This window comes from Narcine bancroftii, chromosome 6 (assembly GCF_036971445.1).
Source record: "Narcine bancroftii isolate sNarBan1 chromosome 6, sNarBan1.hap1, whole genome shotgun sequence".
NCBI lineage: Eukaryota > Metazoa > Chordata > Chondrichthyes > Torpediniformes > Narcinidae > Narcine > Narcine bancroftii.
In genome coordinates, this window is record NC_091474.1 from 66,231,050 (window position 1) to 66,243,294 (window position 12,245).

The following is a 12,245-nucleotide window of genomic DNA, read 5'->3' on the forward strand; positions in this document are numbered from 1 at the left end:
AAGGTAGATTATGATTTAAATGGAGTCAAGTGGGGAAGTACAACATGATCTAGGTGTACTTGTACATCAGTCACCTAAAGCGAGCATGCGGGTTCAACAAGCTGTGAAAAAGACAAATGGCATGTTGGCCTTCATAAAAATGGGAATAGAGTAAAGATGTCCTGCAGTTGTACAGGGCCATGGTGAGACCACACCCGGAGTATTGTGTCCAGTTCTGGTCTCCTAATTTGAGGAAGGACATTCTCGCTATTGAGGGAGTGCAGCGTAAATTCACGAGGTTAGTTCCCAGGATGGTGGGATCGACGTATGCTGAAAAATTGGATAAACTGGGGTTGTATATTTTGGAATTGAGAAGGATGAAAGGAAATATGATTGAGGTATATAAGATTATTAAGGGATTGGCCATGATAGAAATTGATTACATGTTCCCGAGGTTGGGGGAGACTAGGACTAATTTAAGAATACAGGGAAGGCCCTTTAGGACAGAGATGAGAATTTTTTTTTTTTTTTTTTACCCAGAGGGTTGTTGGTTTGTGGAATGCTTTGCCATAGAGGGTGGTAGAGGTGGGTTCTCTGGATAAATTCAAGAGGGAATTAGGTAAAGTTCCTGTGGACAGGGAAATTAAGGCTTATGGGGGGAAGGCAGGAACAGGGTACTGATCATGGAAGATCAGCCATTATCTAAATGAATGGTGGTACTGGCTCAATGGGCTGAATGGCCTACTCCAGCACCTATTGTCTAATCTGGATAAGTGTTAAGTGATGCACTTTGAAAGGTCAAACTTGAAGGTGGAGGGTTCTTAACGTTGTGGAGGAACAGAAAGATCTTGGGGTCCAGGCACAAAGATCCCTCAAGGTCCCCACCCAAGTTGATAGGGTGGTTATGAAGGCATATGGAATGCTGGCCTTCATTGGTCAGAGGATTGAGTTCAAGAACCATGAAGTAACGTTGCAGCTCTCTAAAACTCTGGTTAGACCACAGTTGGATTATTGCATTCATTTCTAGTTGCCTCGTTACAGGAAGGATGTGGATGCTCATCTTGATGTGAAATTAATGGCATCCCTGCCAGAGCTGCTGTAACAGCTGCTGGATCTGGGGAGAGTGAGAAGAAGAGAGCGGAGATACAATGCTCCCTCATGGGGCCTACCACCTACTCCTACTTGCTGATAGCTCTATATGGGCATTAAACTGCTTGTTAAAGGTGCTGATAGTGTTTTATTTAAAATCCTTGACTGTGGGGATTGTATGAAGATGCGGTGCCTGAGCTCGGGAGGGGCTTGGGGGGGGGGAAGAGTAGCAGCACACTAGTAATGGGGAGAAATCCCCCCCCACCCATTGAGAAGGAGAAGCAGAGGACGGTGACCAAGGTGGTGGGCCAGTGAGGGGCTCTGGAGCTGAAGGACACACACAGGCGGCGGGTTGTTGGCAACTTGAGGGCGAGGAACCCACACAGGTATTGAGCTGCTGGCAACTTGAGGGCAAGGAACTCACACAGGTGGCGGGCTGTTGGCAACTTGAGGGCGTGGAACCCACGCAGGCAGTGGGCTGTTGGAAACTTGAGGGCGAGGAACCCACAGTCGGCGGGCTGTTGGCAACTTGAGGGCGAGGAACCCACACAGGCGGCGGGCTGTTGGCAACTTGAGGGCGAGGAACCCACACAGGCGGCGGGCTGTTGGCAACTTGAAGGCGAGGAACCCACACAGGTGGTGAGCTACTGGTGACTGGCTCATGAGAATCTGGTTTCCGAACTGGGATTCGAGAGGGTGCTGAGGACAGGGACTCCCAAAGGGCACGGGGTGCAGCCTTATTGTATCAGAGGTTTGGATCAGGACTCGGGTTGTGGATGTTGTGAAGTCTTATGCAGCTGCAGAGACTGGAAGCACTGGAGGTGAATCCACAGATACTCGGTGACTCTGGGCGGACTTGCTCCCCTTTCTGATTTTAAGGGGCACTGGGCAATGCTTATGCTAATGGCAGACTAAAGGTAATTTCAGGTAATACTACATTTCTATTTTATAACATGACAATAAACAGTTTCTGATAATATCAAATTCAAGTTTATTATCAACTTACTGTTCATATCCAACCCATTGAAACAGCATTTCTTTTGACCATGGTGTACACACATCATACCCACACCCACCCACCCACCCACCCACCACATGACAATGTAATTATGAGGGGTATAGATATTCCAAGTAGGTTTTTTTCCACTGATGTTAGGTGAAGTGAAGCACATGGGTTAAAGATGAAAGGAGAAAAGTTTAGGGGGACATTAGGAAATGAGAGGTGACTTAATAGAGGTACGTAAGATTTTAAGGGGCTTAGATAGGGTGGACAGCAGCACCTTTTTTTGTTGGGTGACAAAAGAAAATGCCAGTGGACATTGAGTGGAGGAAATTTAAGGAGACGTCAGAGGCAAGTTATTTAGTCTGAGAGTGGTAGGTACCTGGAATGCATTGACGAGAGTAGTGATGGATGCAGGTAAAATAGGGTCACTCAGAAGACTGACACATGGGTGTAAGAAAAATTGAGGTTTTGTAGCTAGCTGCTACTAGCTATGGCTCTCCCGAGCCCATAGCACAGGAGAGGTTTTAGCTGCATGCAGGTTAGCTCAGAAAGAACACGCTCCCAGAATGAACGACATGAACCCCAGTTGAGTGGAGTTAACACTGAGGTTTATTGGGCTCACAGCCCTGCTTTTATTCTCAAGCTGAGGGGCATGGTCAAAGCCCGCTCAGCACTGATTGGTGTGTTTGTGATCTGCTTTCCCTGATAAGCCAGTTAAACTCTTTTGGCTGTAGCCAATTGGGGGGCAGCGCTGCAGGCCTCGTGCACCCTGCTGGATCATTGCATTTGTCCTTCATTTTGTGAGGCCCCGTGGAGGAGCTGTGAAGGGCAGCCGCAGTTTATGGGTGTGAGGAAAGGATGGGTTAGAATATTGATGGATAGGTTTACATAGGTTCTCGACCCCACCAACTTAGATCAGCAGAAGGAATTTTGGGCTCCTCTTCAAACCAAACTGCTCATCAGTCTCAAGAAAGCATACCGACCCAAAGCGTTGACTATTCATTTCCCTCCATGGATGCTGCCTAACCCACTGAGGCTCTCCAGCTTCTTTCTGTTCACTAAAGGTGTGTTCCTCATTCGATTACCCATTTCCATGAGACATAAGTGAGGCCCCCTGATTTTGGAGACCGGCTGAGATTAGATCACTGAGGGAGAGATGGAGATAGATATAACCCTTTTGTCACAGAAGCATGTGATGCTAAAGTGTTGGGCAGGCTGTTTGTAAATAGCAGTCCCACCAAACATTTGCACAACATCGGCACGGTTGGTGTAGTGGTTAGTGCAGCACCGGCAATTGGGACTGGGGTTCAAATCCCGGGCTGTCTGTAAGGAGTTGTTACGTGTGATAGTACAGATATATCACCAATGTATATAGTGTATATAGTTACAGTATCTAGACTGTGCTTACAGCGATTGGCTGAGAGCTTAGCCACGCCTACTGTCTCGGCCTTAAAGGGTTGTGCCCCTAGCCAGGTCAGATCATTCCAGACTGGTCGGCTACTTGTGAAGAGCTCCTGTCTTTTGCTAATAAAAGCCTTGGTTTGGATCAACAAGTCTTTGATTCTTTCGACGAACTCTACAATTTTATTAGCAAAAAGAAAAAAGAATTTTTTTTGAAAGGGATGGAGCGTTTGACTCGGCCAGAAAAACTTGATATCGACCCACAGTCAGCTACAGCCTTCAAAGCCTTTAAGTTCTGGCTGCTGAACTTTGAAAACTTCCTAAGGATCATTGAGGTGGAGGAGGATAACCAGCGTCTAACAGCATTGCTGTCTATGGTGTCCTTGAGTGTCTACGAGAACATCCAGGATGAGACCACTTACACCGCAGCCATAAAGGTACTGAAAGAACTGTATGATCAACCAGTGAACAGAGTTCATGCCCGGCTCGTGCTTGCGTCGAGGAAGCAACAGCCCGGCGAGTCCAGAAGGGCATATTTACAAGTAGTAAAGGCGTTGGGCAAGGACTGTAACTGTGTGGACAAAACTGCTGCCGAGATCACTAGCGACCTCATCCGGGATGCCTATGGGGCCGGGCTCCGATCGAACGAAGTGAGGCTGCGCTTGCTCGAGCAAGGGGTAGAAAAACTAGAGGATGTGGCCCAGATTGCAATTACAATGGAGGATGCAGCCTTAAAGTCAAACGAGTTCTCTAGGGACTGGACCCCTCGCTCTGATGTGAGTAGAGTGCCCTTCTACCCTACCACCCCCCGAGATACTGACGGCCTTTCGGCTGCTGCTACACTGCCCCCTGCGAACCCAAAATGTTATTTCTGTGGGAGGGACAAGCAGGTCCCAGTGCCCAGCAAGAAAAGCCAGGTGCCAGAAGTGCCTTAAAAACGGCCACTTTGCTGCAGTCTGTAGGTTTAAAATGGCCGCCGGCAAACACAGTGCATCGTGTGAAGCCCAACCGCCACTATCCCATTCAAACTCTTCTTCCCCAGAGCTCTAGTCCAATGAGAGTGAAGGCTCCCCTGCACAGCAACGCTTGACGTCACGGAGATGGCAAACCCGGAAGGGGCAGCCCACCCTCGCAACCATGGTGTTGGCCCGCCTCTCGCCCCCGTGCGGAACACTCGACCCGGCCTCGGTCCTGACTGTGGCAACCGCTGCTGCTGCCGCCGCCACAGCCACCCCCAGGGCCGACGCGACCGCCACTGCTGCCGCCGCCACAGACACCCCCGGGGCCGACGCTACCGCCGCCACTGCCACAGCCACCCCCGGGGCCGACGCTACCACTGCTGCTGCCGACGCCACAGACACCCCCGGGGCCGATGCTACCGCCGCTGCTGCCGCCGCCACAGACACCCCCGGGGCCGACGCTACCGCCGCTGCTGCCGCCGCCACAGCCACCCCCGCAGCCGACGCTGCCGCCTCCACAGACACCCCCGGGGCAGATGCTGCTGCCCGCTCCCCATCTGCTGCTGCCCGCTCCCCTGCTGCCGCCGCCGATGCGGCCACCACGACCGACTGGGGATCCGCCACGGTGAACCAGGTACTAACCCTAGCGTCCATCGGTGATGACCGCCGGGGCCCGACCGCCGCGACCGCCGACCTACCCACTGCCAACCGTGAGCAACTACAAACCCCACTACTTACCTTTCATCCGCCGACGCCGCCACAACAGCACTTCCGGGAGGTCCTCCAACCTACTCCTCCATCGTTGACTACGTCTATTATGTCATCCCGTTGTGTGACGTCATCCCATTGCGTGACGTCATCACGCAGAACTCCCTGTCAACTGGATCAGTGGCTGCTTCTATAACACTAAACCAGCAATGCTCTCATTCTCTCACTAAAGCAATGGAACTGATTAAAGTGCATGGACACTACACCAATTGCTTATTTGACTCTGGGTCAACTGACAGTTTTATCCGGCCAGATCTGGCCCTCCGTTGGGGACTTGACATTATCCCCACTACCCAGAGGATCTCATTAGCGACGAGGTCACACTCGACTGGGATAAAGGGGTATTGCATCACCACGCTGGAAGTACAGGGCGTAACGGTCACCCACTTCCCCAACTGTGCGCCCCAGTGTTGCTGGGATTAGACTTTCAGTGTCAGTTCCGAATGGTGTCCCTACACTTTGGGGGACCCCACGCCCCCCTCTCGGTCTGCCATCTCCCCACCCCTGAAGCACCCGAGCAACCCGCCCCCGTGCCCCGGGGCCACTCCTGCGGCCTTTCCACACTCCGGATTGCCCCGCCAGCATTCTTCGCAAACCTCACCGCTGGCTGGAAACCTGTGGCCAGCAAAAGTCGGCAATATAGTTACGAAAACAGGCAATTCATTAGGAGTGAGGTGTGTAGATTGCTGGATGAGGGCATCATCAAACCCAGTTCAAGTCCCTGGAGAGCCCAGGTGGTGGTTGTCAAGAATGGGGAAAAGCTACGGATGGTCGTCGACTATAGTCAGACCATTAACCGCTTCACGCTCCTGGATGCGTACCCCCTGCCACGCATCACTGATGTGGTGAACCAGATCGCCCAATACCACATATTTTCCACCATTGACCTATGTTCGGCCTACCACCACCTCCCGATCCGCTGTGAGGACCGACCATTCACAGCCTTTGAAGCGAATGGGCGGCTGTATCAATTTCTCAGGGTACCATTCAGGGTCACGAGTGGTATTGCAGTCTTCCAGCGGGAAATGGACCAGATGGTGGACCAGAACGGGCTAACCGCTACCTTCCCGTATCTTGACAATATCACCATCTGCGGCCATGACACGCAGGACCACGATGCCAACCTAGACAAATTTCTTCAAACTGCCCGTCAGCTGAACCTGACTTACAATTTGGACAAGTGTGTCTTCCGGACCACACGACTCGCGATTCTAGGTTGCATGGTGGAGAACGGGATAGTCATGCCAGATCCTGACTGCATGCGTCCCCTAATGGACTTACCCCCCCACCCCTCATACCCAGAAAGCGCTCAAACGCTGCCTGGGCCTTTTCTCATATTACGCCCAATGGGTTCCACACTACGCCGACAAGGCTCATCCTCTTATCAAGACCATCTCCTTTCCCCTCTCGACCGAAGCCAGAGCAGCTTTCAATCGAATCAAATCCTACATCGACGCTGCACGCGATCGATGAGTCTGTCCCGTTTCAAGTCGAGAGCAATGCATCTGACTTCGCCCTGGCAGCCACCTTGAACCAGGCCAGTCGGCGTGTAGCCTTCTTCTCCAGAACCCTCCAGGGTCCAGAAAGTAAACACCCCTCGATCGAGAAAGAGGCCCAGTAATAGTTGAAGTGGTGCATCGTTGGAGACATTACCTCGCTGGGAGGCGCTTTACACTGTTGACTGATCAACGCGCGGTCTCCTTCATGTTCAGCAACACTCAGCGTGGTAAGATAAAAAACGACAAAATCGCCAGATGGAGAATCGAACTCTCCACCTTTAACTATGACATCCTGGTAAGCTCAACGACCCGCCTGACGCACTCTCCAGGGGGACATGCGCCAGCATACAGATGGACAGACTACAGAAACTCCATGAGGCGCTCTGTCATCCAGGGTTCACTAGGTTTGCCCACTTTGTGAAGGCGCGCAACCTACCATACACAGTCGAGGAGATCTGCTCCATTACCTGAGCCTGTTCGGTGTGCGCTGAATGCAAGCCCCACTTCTTCCGTCCGGATAACTCCCACGTTATCAAAGCCACCCGCCCCTTTGAGCATCTTAGCGTAGACTTTAAGGGGCCCCTACCGTCGACGAACCATAATAACTACATCCTTACGGCCATCGACAAGTACTCCCGCTTCCCGTTCGCTGTGCCCTGCCCAGTCACCACTGCCACCTCAGTGATACAGGCCCTTCACAGTATTTTCGCCATTTTCGGGTACCCCAATTCCATCCACAGTGATAGGGGGTCCTCATTCATGAGTGCAGAGCTGCAACAATACCTTCTGGAGTGTGGTATCGCTTCAAGCAGGACCACCAGCTATAACCCACGCAGTAACGGCCAGGTCGAGAGGGAGAATGCCACCATATGGAGAGCGGTTACACTGGCTCTCCGGTCTAAAGGTCTCCCCACCTCTCACTGACAGGAGGTTCTCACTAGTGCCTTACACTCCATCCGCTCCCTCCTATGTACCGCAACAAATGCCACTCCCCACGAAAGGATGTTCCTTTTCCCGAGAAAATCCGAATCAGGAACCATTGTACCGGCATGGCTCACCGTCCCTGGCCCCGTCCTTTTGTGACGCCACGTCCGGCACTCAAAGAATGACCCCTTGGTCGACCGAGTGACTCTACTCCATGCGAACCCACATTACGCCTACGTTGAGTTCCCAGACGGGCGGGAGGACACTGTTTCGGTGAGGGACCTAGCTCAGGACACGGTAGACCCAGCAAACCCCCCAACCCAACCTTCCACAACTCTTTATTCCCAGGCCCCGTGACGCAACAGAAGGACCAACAGCACCCCAACGACCCGGGCCACCCTGCCGACAACACGACTGGGGAATTGAGCGAAGGAGCGGTCGCACCCGACGAGCCCGCTGGCGACACCACTCCAGCGACTCCAATCCCAGCACCACGGCGGTCACACCGGATGGTCAGACCCCCTGACCACTACAGTCCTTAACCTACCCCTTCCTTTCATTCTCTCCCTCGTTTTTTTGTTTTTTTTCCATGGTCAGTTCTTCAAGAAGGGATGAATGTGATAGTACAGATCTATCACCAATGTATATAGTGTATATAGTTACAGTATCTAGACTGTGCTTACAGCGATTGGCTGAGAGCTTAGCCACGCCTACTGTCTAGGCCTTAACGAGTTGTGTCTCTAGCTAGGTTGGATCATTCCGGACTGGTCGGCCACCTGTGAAGAGCTCCTGTCTTTTGCTAATAAAAGCCTTGGTTTGGATGAACAAGTCTTTGATTCTTTCTTGCACAACATTGGCACTGTTGGTGTAGTGGTTAGTGCAGCACCAGCGATTGGGACTGAGGTTCGAATCCCGTGCTGTCTGTAAGGAGTTGTTACGTCTGCGTGGGTTTTCCCCGGTGGCTCCGGTTTCCTTCCACTGTTCAAATTGTACCAGGGATGTATGTTAATGGTGTCTAAATTGGGTGGCAGGGACTTGTGGGCTGAAATGGCCTGTTACCGTGTGTCTAAATGTTAAAAAAAATTAAATTAAAAATGTTTTAAAAATTTATACGACCACCTGATGTCTTCTGATTTTTTTTTTCACCGCTTCAGTTCCATTTTTCATCGGGGGCATGCTTAGTTTCACATTTAGTTTTGTTTCGTTTATTGACACTTTATATCTGCAACTGTGAGAAGGGTTCTTCTGCAAACAATCTCGTCAGTCAAGCCTAACATGCATACAGCCATACGGAGTAAAAGGAGAAGAGCACAGTTAGAGTGTAGATTTACAATGGGGTAAAAAAAAAACCAATTAGTAAAAAGCAAGGGTAGACTGATAGCACTGTTGTGGGGCTCATTGAGGAGGCTGCTGGCTGTGGAGGAGAAACTGCCTTTAAGTCTGTTAATGCACGCTTTCTTCCCTATGGATGGAGGAAGTAGAGAGTGTGCCGGGTGTATGATGGGTCCTTCAGTACGTTGACTGCCTTTTTGAGGCACTGCTAAGTGAGGATGGAGGGGAGGGGAGTATACATTATGCTCTGATCTGCATTCACCACCTGCTGTGGCCCTCCAAACATCAGCAGGGCAGCTCCCGAACCACGTTGTGATGCATCCAGAAGTACGTTTCATGGTCTTTATTAATGACAATCTAATAATGCGTCGAGATAAGCTGATCATTGGCAGGAATGAAAGAATTGCAATGTGTCGGCGGAGTGATACCATTATGGGAAGCCCCAGAAAATGGATGACCGATTTCCAGAGAAATCAGCTCAAGGACAGATCTCGGGAACCCTAATGTAACCCAGGGCGTGCCAGGAAACCACAGAAATAGAATAAGTAATGAAGGTTTTCTTAATTCAGTAAAAGCTAACTAACTTCTCCTTACTATCCTCACAGGTCACTAAGTTGGAGGAAGGGAAGAGATACATTTTCCAAGTCCAAGCAGTGAACGCCGCTGGAGCAGGGAGACCCTCTGAGCCTTCTGAACCCGTGCTTGTTCAAGCCAGGCCAGGTACAACCCTGAGCTGTTGATGACATAAGCGCCAAGGGAGCCCAAGAACCGAGACCCCGACTCTTTAAAGGAGCACAGGAACTGGAGCCCCAAAAGCTTAAATTGGTTGTGGGAACCAGGGCTGAGTTGAGTTCAAAGGAAGTGCGGGGAAGATGCATGAGGAGCCAGATGATCATCATCTATATTTTCAAACAATGGCTCTTCAAAAGACCTAATGCCACCTCTTTCCTGATCTCGAGATGCGCTGACACATGAGCACTCTCCAGACTATACTCCCATTGTTGTCCTCCATGATGAACACCCATACAAGATACTCATGTAGTACCTCCCCCACTTGCTAATGACATTGACTTTATTGTCATCTACATTCTACATTGGCACAAGAAGGTATTTCATATAGTATACATTAAATTTAAAAGGAACAATAAATACAATAGATAGATAATAAATATTCACAGTTCCCATGGTACAAGAAAAAAATTGGTGTAACAATAGTGTAGATCAGTGGTTTTCAAACTTTACCACCTTAAGTCATCTCTTACTAATCACAGCGCACCTATTGGCATAAGATTGAGTTAAGGTGGGATGTGAGTGGAAATAAAAAGTTTGAAAACCACTATTTTAATTGTACCTAATTGACTTGTTCTGTGCAGGGTTTCAAACCTCCAAAGGAAATGGGCCAACGACAATTTTTCTCAAGCAAAATCTTTCTGGATCAGTTGGGTCTAGAGCAGTGGTTTTCAATTTTTTTCCTCCCACCCACTACCACCTTAAGAAATCCCTTACTAATCACACAGCAGAGGGATTACTTAAAGTGGGATGTGAGTGGAAAGAAAAAGTTTGAAGACTACTGGGGTGTGGACAGTCCTTTTGTGGTGTCGGAGCAGTCTTTGATCAGTGTAGCAAGGGGAGGTTCAGGGGCCTGTTGGCTGTTGCAAAGAAACTGTTCTTGATCAGAGATGTGTTAGTCTTCAGGCTTCTGCCTGATGACAGCAGTGAGAAGAGGTTGTGACCAGGGTGACGGCATCCTCTAAGATGTTGGCTGTCTTCTTGAGGCAGGGTCTTGTGTAGATGTCTTAAATGGATGGGAGGTCAGAGCCTGCGATGGAGCTGGCTACAATTTGATGTGTTTTCTCTAACTCCAAGGATAACTTTCCTTCTTTGTCCTTGAGTGGATGCTATCCTTTCCCTCATCCTATTATCCTCATGTTTAATATGTACAAAATGCGTTGGGATTCTATTTAATTCTGCTCACCAATGAGATCTCATGGGCTTCCTGATGCCCTGCTTGAGGTCTTTCCTGTAATCCTTGTATTCCTTGTGGGCTTTGTCTGATTTTAGCTTACTAGTCTTTATATATGCTTCTTATGCTCCTGACTCATGACAGCTCTTGTCATCCAAAGTTCTGTTACCTTGCGATCCCTGTACACCTTCCTCACTGGTTCTGGACTCGAAACAGCTGGTCTTAAACAACTCCTACATGTCAGTTGTAGACTTGTCTGACGACACCCACTCCCATTACCTGAAATTCCAATCCCCATCAGTGTAGGTCTAGTATAGCTCCCTTTCTGGTTGGACTAACAACAAGGTGCTTCAAAAACCCTCCTGGATGCACTTACTAGATGCTGCCCCATCTGAGTCTCTGGCTCAAGGGACATCCCAGCCAATGATAGGGAAGTTCACATGTTGCTTCGATATCTTTCCATTGTCTGTTCACATTGATGTTCCTCTGTTGGGCTGTTTGGGGGGGGGGGGGGTGGTGGAGAAATTGGATAATTGGGGGATGGGGGTGAGAGGGCAAGTGTTTGGAAACAAGCAGGGTGTGTGAGAGGAGATGGGTGAGCCAGAAGGAGCAGAGGGGGAGCTGTGATTTGAAGAGGAGAAGATGAAGCAAGGTGGCCAAACTCTTTGGGGCACCTAGTTCCATCAAAATGTACCCAGACCATAACCCTTGACACCCCTCCCAAACATCCACACCCACCTAATTATCTCTTAAATGTCAAATTTGAACGTCCATCCACCATCTTCACTGACAGTTTATTCCATGCTTTCACCACCCTCTGAGTGAAGAGGTTGCAGTTAGTATAGTGCTATTACAACACCAGCGACCCGGGTTCGAATCTGCCGTTGTTTGTAGAGTTTGCATGTTCTCCCGTGTCTATGTAGGCTTCCTCCGGGTGTTTTAGTTTCCTCCATTTTCCAGGGATGTATGGGGTCAATAGGTTCATTGATCACATGGGTGCAATTGGGCCGGAATTAAAACTGTATTAAAAAAATATACAATGTCGATAGTGTTGGGTTCCAGACTATTCAGGTAGGATATGAGGTACAATGCCTCTGGTTGATTCTGACCTCACCCTGGAAGTGGAGGAGGCTGAGGATATACAGGTCAGTATGGGAATGGGGAAGGGAATTAAAATGCTTGGCAATCAGAACCTCCACCTGTTAGGGCGCAGTTGCTGGACAAAGCGATTTTTCTCATCTGGGCTTGGTCTCATCAGTGCAGAAGAGTTTAGACCAAGTACAGAGTACTGGAGTTTGACTGGGATTGGTGCAGCTTAAGTGTCCCAA

The 12,245-nt window shown here is 49.8% G+C and overlaps 1 protein-coding gene across 8 annotated transcripts in view; it reads left to right on the forward strand.

The window, feature by feature from the left end:
* The window catches only part of myom2b (myomesin 2b), a 163,846-nt gene that overhangs the window by 113,986 nt on the left and 37,615 nt on the right, over nt 1-12,245 (forward strand). For all 8 annotated transcript variants that reach the window (XM_069885214.1, XM_069885211.1, XM_069885212.1 and 5 more), the window contains one exon: nt 9,560-9,674. In XM_069885214.1, coding sequence (XP_069741315.1) covers nt 9,560-9,674 — 115 coding nt within the window. The remainder of the gene's footprint in view (nt 1-9,559; nt 9,675-12,245) is intronic.